This window comes from Rhinatrema bivittatum, chromosome 3 (assembly GCF_901001135.1).
Source record: "Rhinatrema bivittatum chromosome 3, aRhiBiv1.1, whole genome shotgun sequence".
Taxonomy (NCBI): Eukaryota; Metazoa; Chordata; class Amphibia; order Gymnophiona; family Rhinatrematidae; genus Rhinatrema; species Rhinatrema bivittatum.
In genome coordinates this window covers 376,311,988-376,337,118 of record NC_042617.1, presented here as the reverse complement: position 1 = coordinate 376,337,118, position 25,131 = coordinate 376,311,988, and the positions used below count along the sequence as shown (strand labels likewise).

The 25,131-nt window shown below is 44.1% G+C and overlaps 1 protein-coding gene and 1 long non-coding RNA gene across 8 annotated transcripts in view; one reads left to right on the top strand and one right to left on the bottom strand.

Annotated features, from left to right (window-relative positions):
- The window catches only part of HMGN3 (high mobility group nucleosomal binding domain 3), an 82,788-nt gene extending 80,679 nt beyond the window's left edge, over positions 1–2,109 (bottom strand). For 4 of the 5 annotated variants that reach the window (XR_003855643.1, XM_029595572.1, XM_029595574.1 and 1 more), the window contains exon 1: positions 1,959–2,109. Coding sequence is in view for 4 of the 5 variants with exons in the window: in XM_029595572.1 (XP_029451432.1) it covers positions 1,959–1,973 (15 nt within the window). In the remaining variant the exon portion in view is untranslated. The remainder of the gene's footprint in view (positions 1–1,958) is intronic. The other variant, XM_029595575.1, reaches the window with a different exon arrangement.
- A 161-nt stretch (positions 2,110–2,270) lies between these two features.
- LOC115087879 overlaps positions 2,271–25,131 on the top strand; it is a 147,047-nt gene continuing 124,186 nt past the window's right edge. The window contains exons 1-3 of one of the 3 annotated variants that reach the window (XR_003855640.1): positions 2,271–2,380; positions 4,115–4,419; positions 5,972–7,131. This is a non-coding gene — a long non-coding RNA (uncharacterized LOC115087879). Of the gene's footprint in view, positions 2,381–4,114; positions 5,243–5,971; positions 7,132–25,131 lie in introns of those variants that run through there. The other 2 variants (XR_003855642.1, XR_003855641.1) reach the window with 2 other exon arrangements.

The following is a 25,131-nucleotide window of genomic DNA, read 5'->3' as shown; positions in this document are numbered from 1 at the left end:
CGATACTTGACAGATTAGAAAATATCATACAATATTTTCATCCATCAGAAAAACGATCCCTAATCTCCCACAGCTCTGAAGAGATGCAATAGTTGGGAGCTCCAGGAACCACAAGCCTTACCTGGCTTTCCTTGTCAGAATCTGCGGCTCAATACCATCAACTGCCTTCCTCCCCATGACCTGCACTACCCTCTACAATAGCCAAAAACATTTTATGACTCCGCTATAGTCTCTCCCTCCCATCTTTGGCCCAAGTGGCTCCATCTTACTACTTATGCATTGCTGATGTTTAGTGCTACTTGTGAAACAGCCAATCACTGGTGGCCTTGCACCAGCATGCCCCACCCATGCTACTCTGATGTACTGCCAACTGCACTTCCAACTTCAAGTATCTGAACTGGCAACAGCAGGGAATGTGCTTCCACTGCAGGCCAGATCAAACCGTTGCTGCTGCACCCAGATCAAGTTCCTTCTGCTAATGCTGCCAAAGGCTGCATGAAATTCAGCCAAGAGCTGCATCCAGCCCTTTGGCCATAGTTTGGGGACCAGGCCTAAAGACACATGATAGCAAATCCTTTTAGATGGTAATCTGTTCTAGTACTATAGTTTACAACTTAATGGAGTAATGCGCAGCCAAAAAGTATTGTATTCAAGGTGCACAAAAAAAGTCTTAAAGGGTTAAAAAAGCAAAAGCTGAAAGCTGCATTTCAGGCCCAATTTAATTTAGTCCCAAATCCAATATGACTGCCTGTGTGGACTCTGGAACTCTCTGATCCCTTTTCTATACTGGCATCATGGCACAATTTCCATTATCAGGCAACCAAGTGGACACGTGCACCAAGCAGAGAAGGGGGCAACATAGGGCAATCTAGACTCCTGATTTTGAAGGCCAGCATATAAGGACTGGCAAACTCTACTCCCCCCCTCAACTAAGGCGATGACATATGCGAGCTCGTGAACAGCACACAAGCACATTTCTGAAATTTAATCGCTGGGAAAAAAAAAAAAAAAGAGAGACGCGTGTGATAAGTCCATACACATTTTCTGGTCGACCCAATAATGGGGATCACAGCCCGCAGGGAAGGAAGCCCTCACCCCACTCGTGCTACTTCCATACGAACAGCAGCAGATCCCGGCCAGCAGAGCTGAAGGGGGAGGAGCCAACACCATAGAGTCGGGGGGGGGGGGGGGGATTTAGCAGCGGACGCAGGGATCCTTGCAAGAAACTCAAGTGGGCCCCTAACCTCAGGCTCTGGGCCTCCTCCCTCTCACCAGCTCCCTGCGCCGCATGAGTCCGATCCCCAGTGCCTGCGCCTGCACCATCACCACCGCTGCCCTGATTGACACCGGAGCTGTTACATACGGGTCCGTCACAGCAGAGAAGACGAAGGGTGTAGCTTAACAATCCTGGGCTTTCCTCGCCTTAAAAGCTACACCAATACTCATGGGGATAAGGGGAGAGAGGGGGGAGAAATCCAGACCCCGCGTCCCTAAAACACCTCCCTCCCCTCCATCCACACCAATTTCTGCTTCGAGTTTTCTACTGCAACGTCCTCTACAAACCTGACACCCCGACGCGTGCAAACAAATCAATCGCATAAAAAAAAAAAAGGCAAAATCCATCTCCCAAAGCAAACGTGCCAAAAAAAAATAAATAATAATAAAAAAAAGTGATAAATGCTACCGTTGGCTCACAATTAACAAAAACCTTCAGTCTGACTTAATTCGTGCTCACCCGTCGGCTCCACATCCGAGGAAAATAAAATAAGGAACAAGCCGACATCATGGAGGACAGAAGGAAAAAAACAAAAGGAACATTTTGCAGGAAAATGCAAAACGAAATAACGTTACATTGCCTTCAGTCATTTAACCAGCAGGAATATGTCCTTACCCAAAAAACAGCGTTACAATATAAGCAAAAAAAAACCCCAAACCGCTAATCGATCAGGAACGCTCACCTTTCTCTTGGGCATTTTTATTTCGCTAGAGCGTGTCGGCTGGCGGAGAGCGAGAGTGGATTTGCAGCTCTGTATATGTAAGAGAAGTGAGGAATGATAATAGATACAGTTACGAGCTCCCGGCTAGTAGGGATCTCCCTCCCATGACCCCGCCCTGCTCCTATTTCTGAACCACCTACGATAACGAGACACCCGCCAACTCGCCATTCTCATTGGCCCAGCCGGCATTCTAAAAAGCCCACGGAGGGCCAAGCTCCGCCCCCCGCTTCGGATAAGGAGAGGGGCGGAGGCAAGCAGCGTCCGGCCATGCTTCCCTGTACAGTGGTAGTAAACCCCCGCGTCTGGTGGCTGTGCCGTCGGAGAGCCGCCAATCGGGACGGGGGCTGGTCCCTGGTTCAGATGGAGGGCACGTGCGCAGCTAGGTGACGTAATTGCGAGCGGCCGTTGGAGCTGGGGCTCGGCGGGGAGTGGGTGTAGGTGTGGCGCTGGCGCTCGCGCTCGGAGCGTTTTGTTGTGTTTGGAGTGGAGAGCTGTTGAATTTGGACGGCCAGCGCCATTTTATTGTAAGAGGGCTGAGGAAATTACTCGTTGCTTCAAACGGGGTTGTGCCCTCCGTTTCGGTGTTCCACGCTGAGTGAAGGTGATTCGCGTTGGAGAATTAGGACTTTCTCTAATGCAGGGGATTCCCAACCTTTTTGGGTGCATGGTCTCCTTTTCACCCACCAAAACTGTTGCTGAACCCCCCCCCCCCCCCCCCCCCCACACACACACAATACTTCGCTTTAATTTTTACATGCTGTTATATGCAATATACAGAAAAGTTATCAGGGTAACGAAGAAATAATTATATGCACAACATTCGTGATATATATATTTTTTTAATTTATATTTTATTGAATTTCAAAATTTTTCACAAAGATACACTTTGCTTAAGTAACATGATACAATTTCAAGAAACAAACACATTTCAAATTTTTAATAAAGAAACATAGTAACTTTCATCCTAGTATCCGTTAGACCCCAAGCCCTGGGGGTGGAGAATATCAAGGAGAAAAAAAAAAAAAAAGAAACCAAGAAATACAGGAAACGACCTAGCAGGTACAGCTACATTCACTTAATAAGTCAGTCTATGATTCCAGTTGCTGTTCCTATTTTCCTTGAGTGTACAAAATTTCTCAACTGTTCAGGTGCTGAAAACACAAAATTATCTCCTCTTAATTTCACTAAACACTTTGCAGGGTACCTTAAATAGAAAGAAGCCCCATGATTCAGGGTATCTTGTCTTAAGGCTAAAAAGCCTTTTCTTCTTGCTTGTGTAATTTTAGATAAATCAGGAAATATCCTAATTGGTTGCCCCATGAATGGATTATTTGCTTTTCTAAAATACTTCTTCATGACTGTGTATATACTTGTGTATATAGTTGGTTTACTCATATTGATTTATATTTATATCTAGTTTTCACCCCCCTGTTTAATGTACTCTATTGGTTATATGTAAGGGCCCCGCCCAAAAGTTAATCTTGTTCCGCTGTTATATGTAAGGGCTCCGCCCAAATGTTTTTGTTTTTTGTAAACCGATGCGATGTGTCAACGGATGTCGGTATAAAAGAGACCTTAAATAAATAATAAAAAAAAAAAAAAATGACTGCACTCGGATCAGATTCAGTCAAAAAAAGTAACCAATAATGTAGCTCTTTCTACAATTTCGTAGTGAGATGATTCAAGGTAATCTGTGAGGTTCTCAAAATCCATAGGTTGAATTTGGATTTGAGACTTTGTGCCCGATGGTAGAAAATAAACTTTGTCCATGGGTGGGGTTTGGTCAGAAGTATATTCTAATATTTCCAGGAGATATCTCCTCAATGTAATACGAGGTAATTCCCCCCACCACTTTGGGAAAGTTTAAAAAGCGCAAATTCAAGTGTCTTAGTCTGTTCTCCACATATTCGACCCTCCTACTCAGGTTGTCGCCATCCTGGATGAGGGAACTCTGCACACTTTTAATTACTTTTAAATCTTCTTCCATTTTTTTTGAATTTTTCCTGATTTTCTTTAATTTGTTCTTTATTGTTTTTAGAAATCATGTCCATTTGTTGAGATAAAGTTGTTATCTTACTTGAACAGTCATTCACAACATTACCCATATCTTTTAATAGGTCCCAAATAGACTCAAGAGTTATTGTCGCTGGTTTTGAAATCATAGTAAAGGCTGGCTGAAGATTATTCAGCATCTCACCTTCGCCTCCAGTAGCAGATGTTTCCACAGCCTGGATTCTGTCCGCCTCTCCGGTTGAGGATTCCAGCGTCTCTGGAGCGAGTGCACTCCCTGCAGTTGCCCCCTCGGCCCCCAAACCAGTAACAACCGTTCCGTGGCTCTGGCTGGTCGGCTTCTGCTGGTGTTCTCGCTCCTGCGGTGGAGGTCTGCCGTCCGGGCTCAGAGAGACTTCTTCCGAGGTCGAAGGTAACTCTCCTCTGCTTCCTTCGACAGCCGGACTCCTGGCCCCTTCATTGTAGCCGTTTCCAAGCACTGCTGAATAGTTTGCTGCCTGGTAGGAGTCAGGGTTACCGAGGGATAGATCTTACTTAGTCTTCCCCTTCCTTTTCGCCAGCATATTGAAACGCAAAGAGGAAAAAAATGTTTTAAGGAAACGCGATCCTCGAGCGAAGCAGTGCTAGGGTCCTGCCGCCATCTTGACTGCACCCCCCCCCTAAAGCGATTCATTCATGATATTAAACTTACTAAATGATGCTTACTGATATAAATTGAATACTGTAATTGCAGAGCACAGCAATAACTATACAGAAATGTACCCATGTCTGGTAACTTATGGACAACAGGCAGTCTCACAGCTGGATCTGAAGTTAATAGGAATGGACTGGTGGCTGAAAAAAAGAGACTGGCAATGGGAGGGATGGGGGGAGAGAGAGAGCTGTTGGAGGGAGAGAAAGAGCTTAATGGGAATGGACTAGGGAGAGAGACACTGGTGGAAATGTGTTGAGGGAGAAAGACTGGAAGTAAATAGCATGGAGAGAGTGACTGAAGGGGATGGACTGGTGGAGGGGGAGAGAGTAACTGGTAGGGATAGACAGCAACAATCAGGGATGGACTGGTGGAGGGAGAGAGGAGGGCTGGTTGAGATGAATTATGGAGCAGAGAGAATGAGAGACTGGTGGGGAAAGGGAAAGGATGTTTGAGGTAGGCCTACATCAGTAAAAGGGAAAGGTGGAGAGATGTGGTGCACACATTTTTTGTTTGTATTAAAAAAAAAAAAAAAAAAAAAAAATCACCTGTGACAGGCAACCCACTCTGTTAAATTTCAGTGGAGGTCCAGCGTCTCTCTCTACACCTGCCTCTTTATCAAATTCTGTACATGAAGAGACAGGCTATGTCTGGCCAGTTTTGTAGAGTAGTCTAGTCTGTGATTCTTCCTAGGCTAGACTATTGAAATGTTCTGTACATTGGTCTCTTTCGATATGAATTGTGAGCTTTCCAGTTGCTAAAGAACTTAGGCCAGCAATTAAATGTGTGGCTAGGGAAAATAAATCATCTCTTTAACTCTTCAAGAATTGCATTGTCCACCAGTGAGTACGAGACTTCAGTTTAAGGTAGTATGTTTGATACATATAATGACAAATTCAGAAAGATTGCCATTGATGCATACCATGCTGTTGGTTCCTAATCCTTCTAGAGCATTAAGGTTTCCTCAGAGGATTGCTTGACTGACGTTCCTTCAGTGTGTGATGTTCAGCTATCAGAGAGTTGGGAGCAGTGGCTAGTCCATCTTTTTGGAAATCTCTGCCAGACACGATTCAACTCACAACTTACGTAAAGTCTATTAAAAATAAGCCTGATTTGGCTTTTATTGACTGCCTGAGACTTTTGACATAGGCAACCTATTGGAACTCTGTCTCTCAGGCTGATACAGTACAGTGCGCTCCGGCGAATGTGGAGCCAAGATGGTGGCGGGCATGTAGCGGCAGTTCGAATCTGGCTGATCCTTTTCTCTTTGCAGAATCCTTGGAAAAGAATGCTTCCTAAAAGGAAAGGCAGAGTCAGGGTATATCCCTTGATGCCTTCAACTCTGCCCGGCCAGATCCCCAAACTGACTGCAATTTATCCGGTTGGGGGAGCAAGCCCCGCTGATAGGAAGCCGGTGGGAGTGGCGAATCTATCTGGGGAAACATCTCTAAGCCCCCCCCCCCCCCAGATCTGAGAACTTCAGCAGCGCCAGGACTTTACAACTCTCTAAGCTGACGCCGAGCGAAGCGGCACCAAAGAGTATTGCGAGCAATGCCGAGGGAGCAGCCTCGGAGCTGGAGGACCCCGGATCAGCAATGGCGTTTGGCGAGACTGACCAAGCAGGAGCGGTAGTGAGAGTGGAGACGGACCCTAGGATTGGAGTTGCGCCAGTCCCAATTGGGGAAGAGGCGAGAGGGAAACAGTCGAAAGAACACTCCAGGCTACAGACTCTCCTAGAGATGGAAGACATCGCTAAACCAGTAACGGTAACTCTTGATTCTTTAGGGAATTACATGCTTCATACTGCCCTATGTTTAATGGCTATTCTCAACAACTATCTTTGCTGTCGGGGAAAAATGGACAAGTTATTGCTGGAACAGGATAATCTGTTTCAAGAATATACAGACAAGATTGCTGCGTTAGAAGAATCTGCAAAGTCAACTCAGAATGTTTGTGCAAAGTTAATTCAGGACAACTAAACTGTGTCTAGAAAGCTGGAAATTATGGAGAATAAAATGAGAAGATTAAACCTAAGAGAGTTAAACTTCCCAAGAGTCATCGGTGAATTACCACGTGTAACCCTAAAAAAGTACCTCGTAGAAGTACTAAAAATACCTAGTGTATATTTTATTTATTATTTTTATATACAGACATTCAATCTCAATTGAGATATTACACCGGTTTACATTCAGGTACTGTAGGTATTTCTCTATCACCAGAGGGCTTACAATCTAAGTACCATCTCTTAACAAAGTGTACTTTTTACCATTTAAGAGGGGAGGGGAAGTTAATCAGCCACAGCTAGATATTGGGAACCTGACAGTTCTTAGAGTCCTCGCTTGAAATAATAGATCGACCTTGCTGGTTTCTTTAATTACAAGCCGTTAAGCCCGTCACAACGGGCTACATTACATTTTTGTTTTCGGTCCATTTTCGAAAACAGCACCCTCCTACACTTTTTCTCCCTCATTCCCCCTTCCCCCCTCAGTCACTCACCCCCCTTCCCACCCCTCAGTCTTACTCACTCTGTCTCCCACTGCCTCCTTCCCTTCACTCTCACCTCCCTCCCCTTCCCTCAGTCACTCCCACCTCTCTCCCCTTCCCTCAGTCACTCCCCACCCTGTCTCAATCCCATCTCCCTCAGCCCTCCTCCACTCCCTTTTTCTCTGCTCCACAACTTCTAACCCTTGCACTTACTCACATCCCTGTCTCTCACCTCTCCCTCATTCTCACTCTTCCCCCCTCCCTCCCTCGCCGCTGCCGCCGCTCCTCGTCGTCATTCGCCGCCGCTGCCACCGGACGCCGCTGCCCCCCGACACCGCCGCCATGTTTTGTTTTTTTTTGACGCTGGCTAAGACCGACGTCCTTGCCCGCACATGCGCAGTAGAGCTGTGCTCTACTGCGCATTTGCGGGCCGTCGGTCATGGCCCATTTATAAGGTAGATTGAGTGATGTAAGTCTGACTATGAGATACTACTTTCAACATTTAGGTGAAAATTTTCTGGGACAACCTGTCCAAATATTCCCCGATATGGTCAAAATAACACAGAGGAGAAAAGCCTTTTTGTTGATGAGACAGGAATGTAATACAATTGGAGCTAAGTTTCTTCTAAGGTACCCGTGCACGTGCATGGTAACATATAATAAAGATGTCTTAATTGCTCTGGAGCAAAGAAAATAAAGAATGTTTCTAGATTCTAGAAAAAGGGGCTTGTTAACATCTTCCCCTAGAGATTACCCTTTGAATGTCTCAGACAATAGTAATGAAGGATAAATGATTTCCATGCCTGTAAAGCTAATTACTGATATTTGACTTTTCATTCTTTATTTTTCTCCCTTTAAATCTATATCCACCCCCCTCTAACACAGGTTGTGGTTAAATTTTATTTATATTTGAAATTTCCTTTTGGAGTAAGATGTAATGATGGCAAGATTGCTGAGTTTCTGTGCAAAGTTTTTGTCTGCTTTTTATTGTTAAAAAATTAATAAAGAGAAAATTTAAAAAAAAATTACTAAACACCCATAAAATATTTCAAAACAGAAGACACATCAAATAACAATTAAAACTAATAGGGATAAAAAAAACCCACTGTTCTCCATACCTGGGAACTTTTGTATTCCTCTCATCCTGGGATGGCTTGGATTAGTGGTGTGAGGTTGGGTCTTTAAACTTTAGCCTCTTTCATATAGGTACATTCTATAATGCACACCTGTTCATTCTTGCACACATACTCTCTAACCCACATACATGTTCTTTGGCTTCTACATGCACTGTCTCACACTCGCAGGTGCTAACTCCTACATGCGCCTTCATACACAAGCTCTCCCACAGGCTTCCACACACACACACATGCATTTTCACCCCACAGGTCCCCTCTATCACACACAATCTGTCTCACACTTGCTCTCACTCCCACAGGGTACTTGACACACACACACATTTTCTCTCACATGCATATATGCTTTCAACCCCACAGGCTACCCCTTTCACATGCACACACTCCCACATGCTGTCTCTCTCAGGCTCCCTTACACCCAGACACACTCACTACTGCATGTTCTCTCTCATTCACACATACACAAGCTCTCAATCTGGGCTCCCCCCCTTCTCTTCTGGACCTCTTCTTCAGCAACTGCAGGATGGGGTTCACAGCAGCCAGCCATGCATCTTTGGTTGCTGCAGCTGCACTTTGCATGGAGCCCCTGTTATGATTTAGCAGACTCGTAGGTGTCAGTGGACCACAGGTTAGGAACCACTGCCCTCTTGTGTTTTTATCTGGAGGGAAAAAAGTTCAGGAGTTCTATATTTTCTCTGCCCAATGGCTCTGCTCTTGATTAAAGTCATACATCTGTTACTAGCTTTCAAGATTTAAGGAGACAATAACATTTTGGCCTATCTCTGACAATATGTGAGAAGGGCAATGTCCTTATTAAGTCCTTCTGTGTTTGATCATTGTAACATAATAACAAAACACAAATCCATATACAAAAAAATCACAGTCCTCAGAATCCTGCATCAGCTCAAGGACGGATTCTGCACAAGAACTGGCACATTCTGTGACAAGAATGTAGCATATTTACATGTTAATGTTGATTTTTATTTTAATTTGTAAAAGTAATTTTTTTTTTTTAATTTCTGTGTTCAGTAAATGTATTTTGCTTTTATGGGGGAAAGGGAGGAAATGGATCAAGAAAAGAGGACTTGAGTTGGAGGGATGGGGAAGGAATTTCAGGTGGGAGGGATGGAGGCACAGAAGGAGTGGAGAATGGGGGAATTGGGGAGGGGGAAGGGAAGACAATGTAAATCAATTGGGGAAGCGGAGGAAAAAGGAATCCTGTATTAGGAGAGAAAGGAATGATTCACTTGCAGTCCTCCTTTCCTTAATCCCTTCCTTTGTACCCCACAGCTTCTCTGCCCCTCCACACATGTCCCTCTGACTCCATTATTTACAGCTCCATCATCTTGCTCTCTGCCCTTTTCCAATCCTTTAGCTCATAGCCTTCCTCCACAGCGATTCTCTCACCCTGTAGCATCTTGTCTCCCCACTCACTGTTGGTGCCTGTATCTCCTTGCACCCTGATTCCCTTTATTCGTGCACTTCCCCACTGATTCTCTCACTTTCCCTGATCCTCCTCATTCATTCTCTTGCCCTCAAATTCCCCTCATTCATGCCACTGCATTCCCTCCAATCCCTCATTCACTTTCTTGCCCCATTCCTTCCAATCCCCTTCAATCTTGTCCAATCATCTCTTCAATCATTTTATTTCCCACTCTCCATCTCTGCATCTGTCCTTCCCATTCTGGCTTGGAGTTAGGAAGAAGACAGCAGCAGTCGCAGTACCTTAATCTGCATCCTTCCCGTTTGCTGCTTGGAGCTGCTGTCACACTTTGAACTTCAGAGGACACTGTAGTGCTGCAGAGTTTAAAGCATGACACTCAGAGCCAGCAGCAATGGGCAAGTTGTGACTTGAGGCACTGCTGCTGTCTTACGAATAAGCCAGGATCACACCTATGGGAATGATAGAGAGATACAAGGGCTGCCGCTGCTGCTCTTGCCCTGTTCTGCAACAAATCTGTGGGGAATTCCACAAGAAGGGTTGGATTTTGTAGACTTCCTGCACTCTTGGGAGAGCACGGACTCTGCAATAAAACAGACAATCCCATAACATATTGCATATGTAATATACAAAATAAAATAATACATAACTCAGGACTAAAATCAGCATCTAAAGAATCTGTATTGCATCATTAAAAAACTGAAACTATGGTCAAATAAGACCACGTCATCAAAGAATATATTAACTGGAATAAACAGACTGCTTTACAGACAAGCCTTAGAAAATGGCTGAAAAAAGCTAGGCTACAGAGCCATGACTTTCAAGCTTCTGGCATGTTTATCATGATATTTATGACACGTTTTTTCACCAGGAGAGTTCAAAGTGAGTTACAGTTTGTTACATTTAAATACAAGAATCCAGACAGAGGTACAATGAGTACCAGCTAAGGCAGCTGAGTTTGCTACATAGTTCTGATGAGATGAGCTTTCCTGTGCAGGTAAATTTAGTGTTATTTGTCAGTCCAACAAAGTACTGATTTCTGGGGCTGAGCAATGATTGTAGCGGTTTGGGTAGCATGTGTGCAAATGTCAGTATGAAAGGCTGAGAGCAAATGTTGCCTCAGGTTTTTAATAGCTTTCTGAAGGATAGGGGGTGAGGAATTCCAAAGGTTTGGGCATTATCCCAGGACAAGCAGGATGATAGTCCTCACATATGGGTGACGTCACTGGACAGAGCCCTATCACAGAAAACTTTCTATCAAAGTTTCTAGAAACTTTTGACTGGCATACTGAGCCCACTGAGCATGCCCAGCATCCCTTGAGCCACAGAGGTCTCCCTTCAGTCTTCGTTTTTCCATGCTGCAGTTAGCATCGCGGTGAAGGAGCCCTGTGTGACTTCCTCACACATCAAATTTGAGAGAAGTTTTAAAACAATCTCTTTTCATCCCCTACATAGGGGTCTCCCTGTCACCACCGGCTGGTGAGTACAGTTTTTCCCATTTTCGATCGGGTTCAAAGAATGTTTCTGTTAGAAGGCCGTCGATGGCTGTCCGGCCTTCATTATGACAACAGGCTTCAAAAAATGTCCGTGCACTCGCACAATGTCTATCACCGTCCCGCATGTCAAGTGTGTCCTGTGCTTGGGTGAGTGTCACGATGTTTCTTCCTGCCCTCAATGTGCTGAAATGACGGCCAAGGGCAGGAGGGCCCGACAAGAGAAGATGGAACATCTCTTCCATATTCAACTTATTCCATCAACGTTGACTCAATCGTCTCCGGCTGGAGCGTCTAAAAGGTTAGTCGTTCGAAAGCATCGAACTGACGGCTCCTGAGACCGGCTATCACTGACTCTGTCCTGGGCATCGGTAAAATCGACATCCATGCTTGAAAAGAAAAGCACAGAGCATAAAGAAAAGCATCGGCAGACGTCAACGTCAGAGGCCTTATTGTTGCCGAGAGAGCCATCTCCGAAGAGGTCTCGTATACAAGAGCAATCAACACCTTCGAGACCTACTACTCCAAGACTATTCCCACCAATAAAGGTGCCGGGAATTGAGCCACCAGAGGGACCTATAAGGGAGGAACTGGACTCTTTTTTTTATCCGCCAGGCAGTGAAAGAAGCTCTCCGGGTTCTTTGGCCATCGACACTGCTGGAACTGGTGCCGGTGCAGTCACCGATGCCTGCTCAGATACCAATACCGGATCTCTCAGTTTTTCAGCCAATTCTGTCAAAGCTTGATGCCCTCATCTAAGCTTTTCCGATGCAACCATCGGCACATAAAACTCTGATTCCCATCAGTGAAGATGATGCCTTGGGGGGCCTCTCTGCCATCTGAACCCATACCAGGGCCCTCTGGACTTTCTCGGCCGAAAATTCCGATATCTCCTTTGCCTCCACAAAAACCATCGATGCCTCTTTTTATACCTCATGCTTCTCCTCCATGGTGCCCTGCATCGGCCACTTGGGATGACAGAGACACTGACACTTCTTCAGAGGACATCTTGTCTGAGCCGTCCCCACCTGAAGACAGGAAAAAGTCACTCCCAGAGGACTTATCTTTTACCAACTTTGTAAAGGAGATGGCTGATACTGTTCCTTTTCAACTAGTATCAGAAGAAGATACCAGACAGAAGACCTTAGAGGTTCTGCAGTTTGTGGACCCTCCTAAGGAGGTTCTGGTGGACCTGCAACACAGGCTGTGGGAACACCCCTGTTCAGTACCACCGGTGAACAAAAGAATGTATACCATCTATCTGATGCAGCACATCCCTGGTTATCAGTGGGCCCAACTCCTGCACCAATCAGTGGTGGTAGAATCCGCCAAGAAAAAGTCAAAGCAAATACACCCCCACTCATCAGCTCCTCCTGGCAAAGAACAAATGTTTTTAGACACTCTAGGAAGAAAAGTTTTCCAAGGTTCAGTGTTGGTCTCCAGGTTAGCAACATATCAATTGTATATGATGCAGTATTAATGTAACCTCTGGAAACAAATGCAACAGCTTGCGGAGTCTTTACTTCAGCAACACCAAGACTCAGTAAATGAGATCATACACAAAGGGCTGGAGGCAGGCAAGCACGAGGTACGTGCTGCCTATGACAGTTTTGAGACCTCTTCAAGAGTAGCTGCAACTGGAATCAGTGCACGTCGCTGGGCCTGGCTCAAAGCTTCTGACCTCAGGCCTGAAGTTCAAGAGATGCTAGCAGATCTGCCTTGTGTTGGTGATAACCTTTTTGGAACAAGGGTTCAAGACACAGTAGCTCAGCTAAAAGAACACTCTGAAACTCTGCATCAACTGTCTGCTATCCCACAAGATACCTCATCTGCCACACGTCACACAGTGAGAAAGGACACCAGAAAGCCCTACTATAGACCACATAGGTACTATCCACCAGCACCCTGTGGTAGAGCATCCAGACCAGTGCAGAGAACTCAGCCTAGACAAGCGAGAGCTTCTAGGCCTCAGCCTCCTCCTCAGACAGGCCCAGCATCAGGGTTTTGAAAACCTGCCAGAGGACAGCAGCCACTCCACCAACCCGAACACAGAGTTACCAGTGGGAAGTCGGGTCTCTCTCTTTCAGCCCCATTGGTCAAACATCACAACACATCAATGGGTGCTATCAATTATAACACGAGGTTACAGTCTGGATTTTCTCACAGTATCCAAAGTCTCTTTGGATATACAAAGATCATAATCACTCTTCTGCAAGCAGAATTATCTACCCTTCTGAGAACCAGGGCTGTGGAACCAGTTCCTCGGCAGGGCAGAGGATTCTACTCTCACTATTTCCTCATTCCAAAGAAAACAGGAGGCCTGCATCCCATCCTAGACCTCCAAAATCTCAACAGATATCTATGGAAAGAGAAGTTCACAATGGTCTCCTTAGGCACCAAGCATCTCCTTCTTCAAGCAGGAGCTGGCTCTGTTCTCTGGATCTGCAAGAAGCTTACGCTCACATTCCAATATTCCTTCCTCATCGCAAGTTTCTGCATTTCCTGGTGGGTCATCAACATTTCCAATACCGGGTTCTGCCATTCGGACTTGCTTCAGCACCCTGAGTATTCACAAAGTGGCTAGCGGTAGCAGTGGCTCATTTGCACAAAAAGTGTACACGTTTTTCCTTACCTGGACGACTGGCTCATCAGAAGCCAGTCAAAGCAGGGAGCTCTCACCTCTCTCAGACTCACAATCAATCTGCTCCACTCATTGGGATTCCTAATCAACTACCTGAAATATCATCTCACCTACTGCAATTCATCTGAGCAGACCTGAACACCATAATAGCAAGAGCCTTCCTCCCAGAGGACCGTGCAGATACACTCTCCTCAGCGAAATCTTTGTGCAAAAAGAAACAGGTGACAGCAGTTTCTAACTCTGCTCAGCCACATGGCCTCCATTGTTCATGTCACTCCTATGGCCAGATTAGCCATGAGAATAACCCAATGGACATTAAGATCACAGTGGATACAAGCCATTCAATCACTGTCAGCTCCAGTTTAAATAACCCACCAACTATGTTCATCTCTCCTGTGGTGGGCGAACAAAAACAACTTGCACACAGGCCTACCCTTCCAATAACCAGTTCCCGCCATGACGTGTATTTGAGTGTCTGAGATACTCGCGCCCTAGGAGGCCATGGGAGTGAGCATGGCGGATGGGGACGCCCATGCTGGTCTGGAAATGCTGAGACCCTCTGCACCGGAGACAGCCATCTTACCCAAAGAGAGAGGGGAGAAAGAGGTAAGGCAGAACGGTCGCAACCTACAAATCCCTTATCCCCATCATGATTTCCCCATCATGATTTGTAGGTCGCAACCTACAAATCCCTTATCCCCATCATGATTTCCCCGTTTACCCAAACTTTAGGCCTAGCTCTCTTTTCTTTGATACTATTCAACGCACAATCACTCGCCAAGAAAACACTAATTCTCAACGACATTCTCTTGGACAAAAGTCCTGACCTCTGCGCCATAACTGAAACATGGCTTAAACAAACGGATACCGCACTACTAAACCAACTTCCAACTCAAATCTATGATATCTTCTCTATCCCCAGAAAGAAAAAAAGGGGTGGAGGTATCCTCCTAGCAGCCAAAAAAGAGCTAAAAATCACTCAATTCCCAATCAACTCCCCATCAAAAATAGAAACAGGTCTATTCAAATCTGACAGTCTACAAATCCTTCTAATCTATGCTCCTCCAGGCCTTCTGGAATCCGATGCTTCACCCATCCTAGAATTAACAACAACTTACCTAAATCTGGAGCATCCTGCTATAATATTGGGAGATTTCAACTTACACGTCGACGACCCCATCCTCTCAACCAATTGCGAATCCTTCCTAACCGCCATGTCGGCCATAGGGTTCAAGCAGATCATAAATAAACCCACCCACAGAGCAGGTCACACCCTGGACCTTATATTCGTAAACTCTAGCATCTCTCACTCAACTCCACCCAAATGCCAACCTGTTCCCTGGTCTGACCATACTCTAATATCTTCCGCCTTCTTGCTAGAACAAATAAGCAAAAAACCTGTCCCACAACCTGAATTCATTTACAGGAAATCTTGCACATCCGAGGAATTACACAATCATCTTGGCCCAGAACTCCCTCTCATAGACATCTCATCACCCAACTCAGCCCTCCACTCTTGGTCCATGATAACAGAAACTGCAGCCAACAATCTCTGTCCTCTGGCAACAAAAAAACTCGTACACAACTCCTCCAAAAGACAACCTTGGTTTAAAGAAGAACTTCAAAAACTGAAACACTACCTCCGACAGAAGGAAAGCAAATGGCGAAAAACACCAACACAGACATCCCTCTCTGCTTACAAACTCGCACTCCACCAATACAAAAGCGCTACATTTAAAAACAAAAAGGGACTTCTTTGCACAGAAGATCCACCATATTATCTTTGATTCCAAAGCCCTCTTTGCCTATGTATCTAATTTAACGCAAACCATGACTCCTGACATCCCTGCCAACCTAGCACAAGAAAAAGCAGAGGAGTTGGCCCTCTTCTTTAGCAACAAGATCTCCAACCTAATAACACAGCTGAGAACCAACACTTCAACACCACCCAAAACATACTTCCACCACAACAAAGACGTTACTCTACAATCCTTCGAACCCATCACTAATTCTGAAATACTGTCTACACTGAAGAAAATGAAACCTTCATCTCACCCTTTAGACCACATCCCATCCAAACTTCTCCTGCTAATACCAGACACAATCTCCAATGCTCTGACAGACATTATTAACTGTTCTCTAGCACAAGGAATCTACCTGGACAACCTGAAAATTGCATCCATCAAACCGCTCTTAAAAAAACCCAACTTAAATCCTAATGATCCTACCAATTTCCGTCCTATATCCAATCTCCCTTTCATAGCTAAGGTAATGGAAAAATTAGTTAACTCCAGACTCTCCGACTACCTCGAAGAACATAAAATTCTGTTCCCATCTCAATATGGCTTCAGAAAAGCTTTAAGCACCGAATCACTACTAATTTCACTGACCGACTACCTCATCATGGGCCTGGACAAAGGTCACACTTATCTACTGATCCTCCTGGACCTCTCAGCCGCCTTTGACACGGTTAACCACTCCACCCTACTAATCCAATTAGCAAACATCGGAATAACAGGAACAGCACTATCATGGTTCAAATCGTTCTTAGGGAACAGAAAATACAAAGTCAAAATTCACAACAAAGAATCTCAACACTACTCTTCATCTACGGGAGTTCCACAGGGCTCCTCCCTTTCACCAACGCTCTTCAATATCTACCTGCTCCCTCTTTGCCAACTGCTAACCAACTTAAACCTTAAACACTTTCTGTATGCAGATGACGTCCAGATAGTCATCCCCGTCAAGGAATCATACACCAAAACTCTAGAATTCTGGGAAACCTGTCTTCAAAAAATTGATGGACTCCTCTCAAACCTTAATCTAATACTAAACTCTTCAAAAAGCGAACTCCTCCTAATTTCATCTGAAAACAGTAACATCGACACAAACCCTCCACCCAATTTACAAACTCCACAAGTAAGAAACTTGGGAGCTATCATGGATAACAGGTTAAACCTAAAAGCATTCATAAATCAAACTACTAAGGACTGCTTCTATAAAATCCAAGTCTTAAAAAGAATAAGACCACTCTTCCATTTTCATGACTACAGAACTATTCTACAATCAATAATTTTTTCGAAACTAGATTACTGCAACTCTTTGCTATTAGGTCTTCCATCATCTCACACCAAACCCCTTCAGATGGTCCAAAACACGGCTGCTAGAATATTAACTAACACACGGAGAAGAGACCACATATCACCAATCCTCAAAGATCTGCACTGGCTGCCAATTCATTACAGAATCATATATAAGTCCATAACCATTATTTACAAAGCTATACATCAACACTCTCAGCTCACCCTTCAAATTCCTCTCAAAAAAAAAAATTCACGTCCAAAAGACCAATCAGAGAGTCCTATAGAGAAACCCTACAAGTACCACCCTCCAAATCCATGAGGCACATAACCGCCAGAGACAGGGCTTTCTCCACTGCAGGACCAACATTGTGGAACTCCATTCCACCAGATTTGCGACAGGAACCCTGCCTTCCTACATTTAGGAAAAGACTTAAAACGTGGCTATTCACGAAAGCCTTTCCTAAACTAAACCTATTCCATTATTACCTATTCGCTCAGACTTTGCCTTAATCATAGTAATTAATATCCCTACCTCATAAGGGCAATTCTTCAACGCTATAAGCACATTGACTGGCATATATGTTATATATTTAAACCCCTGCTTCTTTTCTCTGATCCAAGTTATATTACTCCCGTGTTTTATTGTAACTGCATTCCTTAGCCTTCTCTTGTTTAACGTTTTTTACTACTATTACTATTATTTTATTATTATTATTACTTAGATCAATGTTATTTATTGCCTTTTGTTCCCTATCTACTTGTTAATTGTAAACCGACATGATGCGATTTTATCGCGAATGCCGGTATAGAAAAACTTAAATAAATAAAATAAATAAATAGTGGAGTTCCTCAGGGATCTGTACTTGGAGGTGTTTTTCAATATATTTATAAATGATCTGGAAAGGAAAACGAGTGAGGTCATCAAACTTTGTGAGACTGGAAGAAAGGGCATCCAAATGGCAGATGAAATTTAATGTGGACAAGGGCAAGGTGTTGCATATAGGGAAAAACAACCCTTGCTGCAGTTACACAATGTTAGGTTCCATATTCCATCAAATGCAGCAACACTGAGCATCTTCTATTAAACTGAAACAGACAATACCAACCAATCACTACAATGTTTTACTTCTTGTTAAACTTTTTATCTCTCCTCTAACTCTAATCCCAGTTAGAATAACCCCTGTTCTATTGTAACTTTTTCTTCTGTGCACTTGTTATACTTTTGTAATGTATACTCTTACGTTTTAGCTATGTACGTTATAATGTATTGCTCACCCCTTGTTTTATGTAAACCGACATGATACGAACTTCCGTGAATGCCGGTATAGAAAAACACAAATAAATAAATAAAAATAAAATATTAGGAGCTAACACCCAGGAAGAAGATCTAGGCATCATAGTGGATAATACTTTGAAGTCATTGGCTCAGTATGCTGCAACAGTCAAAGCAAACAGAATGTTAGGAATTATTAGGAAGGGAATGGTTAATAAAACAGAAAATGTAATAATGCCTCTGTATCGCTCGGTGGTGAGACTGCACCTTGAATACTGTGTACAGTTCTGGTTGCCACCTCTCAAAAAAGATATAGTTGTGATGGAGAAAGTACAGAGTAGGGCAATCAAAATGATAAAGGGAATGGAACAGCTCCCCTATGAGGAAAGACTAAAGAGGTAAGGTCTATTCAGCTTGGAGAAGAGGCGGCTGAGAGGGGATATGATAGAGGTCTTGAACGAGTAGATGTAAATTGGTTATTTACACTTTTGGATAATAGAAGGACTAGGGGGCACTCCATAAAGTTAGCAAGTAGCACATTTAAGACTAATCGGAGAAAATTATTTTTTTACTCAATGCACAGTTAAGCTCTGGAATTTTTTTTGCCAAAGGATGTGGTTAGTGCAGTTAGTGGAGCTGGGTTTAAAAAAGGTTGGATAAGTTCTTGGAGGAGATGTCCATTAACTGCTATTAATTAAGTTTACTTAGGGAACAGCCACTGCTATGAATTGCATCTGTAGTATAGGATCTTCTTGGTGTTTGGGTAATTGCCAGGTTCTTGTGGCCTGGTTTTGGCCTCTGTTGGAAACAGGATCCTGGGCTTGATAGACCCTTGGTCTGACCCAGCATGGCAATTTCTTATATTGTGTAATCTGCAAACATAAAACACTCCAAGGAATTGCATCCAGCAAGGATCTCCAATCTGCATTCTTCCTATAATCCTCTGCAAAAACATCCTGTAGGGTCCATGTGCAGCTAAGACCAAAAAAAAAAGAGATGAAAAAGAACTGTGCCACATCCAAACCTGTGATCTGGCAATGCCTTCTGCTGAGGCTAGAATCTATCAGAATTACAACCCAACCCCCCCCCCCCCCCCAAAATTCACACACATGATTTCTGGACATATATGTAGCACCCCTATGGTTGGCCACTAGATGTCCCTAGTTCCCCCCTAGATGAGTACTATGAATTAGCAGCTCCTCCCCAATGAGGTAGCTGAAGTAGAGTTTTGAAGAGGAGTCGAAGGGAGAGGAGCCTTAGAGTGAAGGGTCCATCCCTACAGAGAAGGCTACAACGTTTCCCAGATCCTTTTGGGGAATCAAGCCTATGCACATCCGGCCAGGTTAGGAGCCATGAAGAAAAAAGTAAAGCAGCGCCTGGAGATAGACTGAGTCTGAAATACTATGGTCTGGGCTACAGCCTGGGATTTAAAGAAGGAGAAATTCCCAACTACAAATCTAAGGAATATTTGGAAGACCCCTGAAGGATCTTCGGTCAGGAGGCGAGGGCAGGTTGGGGCATCCTGTGAGGTCGGCGGGACCCAGGTAGGACTGGAAAAAATACCCAGGGAACTGTCACAAGTCAGGGCCAGCCAAGAGCAGGGAAACCACCATGCTTCCCAGTTCAAGGGAGTCAGGACTCAGCACTTACACAGGGAGAGTAAAAGAATGAATTGTACAGACAGTTACTGCACTTGGAAATTGATTACAAGTTGCTCAGAATCATTAAAACTTATTTAAACACTCATCCTGTGCTCAGCTATCTTTGCTACAAATCACCAAGGGCACATTAAAGAGAGTCACCCCACCACCTGGGCCAGAGCAACAGTTACTCCCACAAAAGGAACTTGCCCCTGGGGGTTGTGACAAAGGAAAGAAAGCCTAAGAGACATTCTTTTCTGTGCCCTCTTGAGAAAAGGGCTCCATATTTTTAAAGAAAAACAATGCAGTCACTGTAAAAATCATGCATAGGAAGAAGGTGAAAAATTCTAGACACTTGCATAATCCAAAAAATTAAAGTTAATATACTGGGAAACAGAATAAACCATTAAATCCCCAGAAAAACACATTCACAAGTCAAAACGTGTGTGTGTGCGTATATGTCTGTGCCAAAGTCACCAAATTCAAAATAATGTAGCAACAATGATCATTAATTCCAGTGCTTCATACTTGTATCTGAAGAGTGAAGTCTGTAGCATCAATAATTTGAATCTCCTTTGGCGTCCATAATTAAAGCATTACAAAGAAAAGATAAAAAAAACCCCAAACTCAGCTACAGTATACCCAAATAAGATCCATAGGCAAGTACCAAATAGCAGTCAAATCATAGTACTTCCCAAAAATAATGAATTACTGTTGAATATCAGTGAGGAACAGAATTATGGCAGTGAATCATAAGCTGAAATTGTAAACAACTTCAGCCCCTTGAGTCCCCATATTGACAAAAAAATAAAAATAGAGGGTTAGTTAGCTGTAATCAGGTATTGTTAGAACATATAAATTTGCCATATATTTTATCAGTTTGTTCTTGAGAATGTAAAATGATCAGTTTGACATTGTGAATCACTTTTAAGCAAGAAGTAAATGGGAAGGAAATTCTAATCCCCTTTTTGGAAAGTTCAGAGCAGGTCAATGTCGAGGCTCTACGATTTGCCATAAACTTCACGGAATAGTCATTAAAAACAGAAGCTTGTTGCTCTGATTTTCCAGCAAACCAGCTTTTTGGTACACTGCCATTAGTTTAAATTTATCAGCGTAATTCAAAATGCATGCAACAATAGGTCTAGGCCGCACCATATTGTCACATGCCACATCTATCCCATGGGTCTTTTCCACCAGCACTGGTTCTGTCTCGAACGAGAGACCCAAGAGTTCTGGTAACCAAACCTGGACTAGCTGGTATAGGACTGCCTCCTTCAACGATTCAGGCATTCCTATGATCCAAAGATTAATCCTTCTGTTTCTATTTTCTTGCTCTTCTAATCTGTCGACCAAAGACATATTTTCTTACTCTAGTGCCTCCAGCTGCCCCAGTATTTGATCAGATTTTGTCTCCTGAACAAAAACTCAGCCTTCTAGCTCAGTGAGTTTGGAAGTATGTTTGTCTAAATTTTACCTCATTTTATTGAGTGAGGATTGTAATTTAATTAAGGTATTTGCAATAGTCATCAAAACATTTTTTGAGATCTTTTATGAATTCCTCTTTGAGGTTAAGTAGAGACAACTCAACTTGACACCTATCAAAAGCTATGAGTCTGTTATTGTCATAAGTGGAACATGGATTTTTGTTGACATACCTCAGCAGAAAACATCAAGCAACCGAAAAACACTAGTGATTCCAGAGGCATTATACATTGGCACAGCATAAAAACAAAATAACTAAGGCTAGAGAGTAGTATTGAGCAGATTTTAGAAGGCCCTCATCAGATTTTGTGCTATGAACAATCTCTCAGACAACCAAATTACCAGAAGTCTTGGTGATTTTAATATGCATGTGGATAGACCCTCTTTCCTATAATGTTGATTTCCTGGATGCAGTGTCTTCCTTGGGTTGGACAGTTTATTGGCTCTCAAACACATTGCAGAGGTCATACATTAGATCTAGCTTTTTTGCATGAAAGTTGATCCAATAGGAACAAATTTAAATATTTTTATTTTGAAGTCCTATGGTTTGACTATTTGGCATAATGTCAGTCATCGATAACCTTCCTGTTTCTCATGGAATCTGTAGAAGTGATCACGTATTGAGATTGAACAATTACATAATATTTAGATGTCCAATTTATTTGATGTCTCCTGTAAGAATGGTGAAAAGAGTTTCTGGCTGGTTTAAGTCTTTGAATTTGGCACTAGATACTATTGCGCCATTGAAGCCCTTTAAATACAAGCAGTCATTATGCTCCCTCGTTTTCCCAGAAGAGAGGGAGAGGACTGGAGTGAGTATAAGTGTGAGAGCTTGTGTGTGTGAGATTGATATACACACATTCTCTATCACAACATATCCCACACAGGGGGGAACTATCTTAAACCGATATTATCTCAAAAAATTAATTTTTGGGAAATTGTATCAGAATAAATGTGCTCTCACAGTCGCCTGGCTCTTGCCCACATAGGGCTGCAACCAGGCCCCTTTGTACGCCCCTTCATACACCCCTGAGAAACTCCACAACAATGAATGAACCAACGACTAAACCAGAGCCAACAACAATGATCATGGACAACGAAAGAATGGTACCAAGACTACAAGCTATCAAAACCTGCCTAAACAAAGGTAAATATGGAAACTACTACTCACACAAACACAGAAATAGACACATAGCAAACGAAACTAAGAAAACTCAATCCACTAATCTCATACAAATAAAAAAGACCAAAATAACAAACAATTCCATCACAAATAATTTATTAATGATAACGTTCCTGTTAGTAAATGCACAATCAATCACCAAGAAATTCCCTATAATTACAGACCTATTATATGACACAAAACCAAGCTTCATAGCTGTTACTGAATCATGGTTAAAAAAAATCAGACACTGTCTTAAAAAATCAAATAGCACATAAAAGCTATGATGTCTTCTCAATACCCAGAATAAATAAAAGAGGCGGGGGATTACTCCTAATAATAGAAAAAAGATTTAAATGTAAACTAATACAGACTACACCACCAAGAAACCATGAAATTGCTCTGTTTGAAACGAACACCATACAAATTTGCCTTATATACTGCCCTCCTACCCTATTAGAATTAAACATCTCCCCTCTAATTGAATTCCTAACACCCTTAAACACCTCTAAACCCACAATTGTACTAGGTGACTTCAACCTACACATGGATATGCACCACTTATCCAACACCTGTCAAACACTGATAGATTTCATGACAGCAGTAGGATTCACCCTAATTACTGACAAGCCCATCCACCAAGCAGGACACTCTCTAGATTTATCTATATAAATAAAAATGTTAAATAGTTTGTACGTCGTCGCTAATCTCACCAACCGCTTAAACGAATGCGTTCAAATTTGCACACAACATTCACTTCCCATACGGGAAGGATCTTATACACTTACATTACATATAGGTCACACCTGTGACAGGTAATACAAGTTTAAAAATTGCTTACACAAAACGGTGACATCTGGTGGCCGTCAGCACAAGCGCAACCTCTTACACCTTTCACACACCACACCCCACCCCCACACAGGACTATTGTCTTTCATTCACACTCCCTCATAACACACAGAAATCCACATTCATCACACCACACACCCCCACCCACACGCCTGCCAATGTCACTTACTTCACCCACCCTCCCAAAACACACCAAAACACGAATTCCTGGCTGCTACATTGGGAAGCCACGCATTTCACACACCCTCCGAATTTAAATTAAAGTACCCTCTTCAACCCACCCACGTACTGCACTTCGATCACACACTACACCTGCTACAAGTCCGTGCTTCTCCGCCGGCACCACAGGAACGGTCCGGGACACATTGCATTCAGTAGGGCCGTCGGATGCCAGCAACCAAAATGGCGCTGGCGGACCTTGCCCTTACTATGCTATACGGAGACAACAATGATGTCGGTACACCATGTGACATAGTAAGGGCAACAGCCCGTCAGCGCCATATCCTCAGCGGACATTTGCCCTTACTAGGTCAGGAATCATGACTCACCACTTTCACCGGTGAAGGTTTGCGACATGGCAGCCGGCAGAACAAACCCTAGCACACACCCTCACCACCGGCTGGCAGTTTACACATGTAGCTGGGGAGGAGCACAGTGGGGGACAGTTCTTATTTTCTGCCGCGCGTTTTTCACGGGGGGGGGGGGGGCACTGATTCTCCACATCTCCCGAGAGGGGGGCTGTAGTGTGGGTTGCTCTTTCGCCGGGTTGGGGGGGGGGGCCCCCCAGGAAGGTGTGCTTGCATATTTAAACTATTCTTTGCTGGTGCTGTTCATTTGGGGTAAAAAACAAACAAACCACAAACTGTAACCTTTTATTGCTCTGTTCTGTTTTTTCAACTTAACCAGGCTCAGCTACTGCACCAATTGCTTTCAAATTTGGACACAACCTTGCTTTCACTTTCGGCAAGGTTCTTCTCTATCTAGATTACATAGATGTCACACGGTTACAAAAAACCCCATGTTTTTACATGTGTGTGGGGAAAACAGTGACATCTGTTGGACAGACATGCAACACACGCTATCTAACTTGGGAAATGAAGCTGCTGTACTGCGCATGCGCGGGCGGGAGCGCACGTCGGGCAGAGCGGGATCAACATGGCGCTGGGAGGGGCAGCAGCGGTGCACGTCGCACACAGCGGGACCAACATGGCGCTGGGAGGAGCAGCAGCGGTGGACCGGCAGCAATATCGGGTGTGGTGGTATCGGCCGGCCGAAATTCGACACCTGGGAGGAGCTGCGGCGGTGATCTGGTACGGCTCACGTGCACGACAGGGAGGGATCCTCGCTGACCTCACGCCTTCGGGAGCGGGCCACGCAGAACCACACGAGGGAGAGGGACGGGGGGGGGGGGGGGGGGGCAGCTGGGAGGGCATTGCAAGCCAGAGGGGATCAGAATCAGGGAAGGAGATTGAGAGAGGGTGTGGTGTCACTGACAAAAGGGTAGGGAGTAGGTGGGGAGAGGTGACAGTGAGGGGAGGGTGAATGAAGGGGGCAGAGACACAGAGGGGAGAGGTGAGTGTGAGGGGTGAGAGTTGGTGTGGGGACAGGGGAGTGAAGGGGGGGTTAGTGACCGAAGGGGGAGGGGTGAGTGTGAGGGGAGAGAGCTGGAGTGGGGACAGGGGAGGAAAAGGGGGGTGAGTGACCAAGGTGGAGGACGATGTGTGACTGAGGTATATGAGCAAGGGGGAGGGG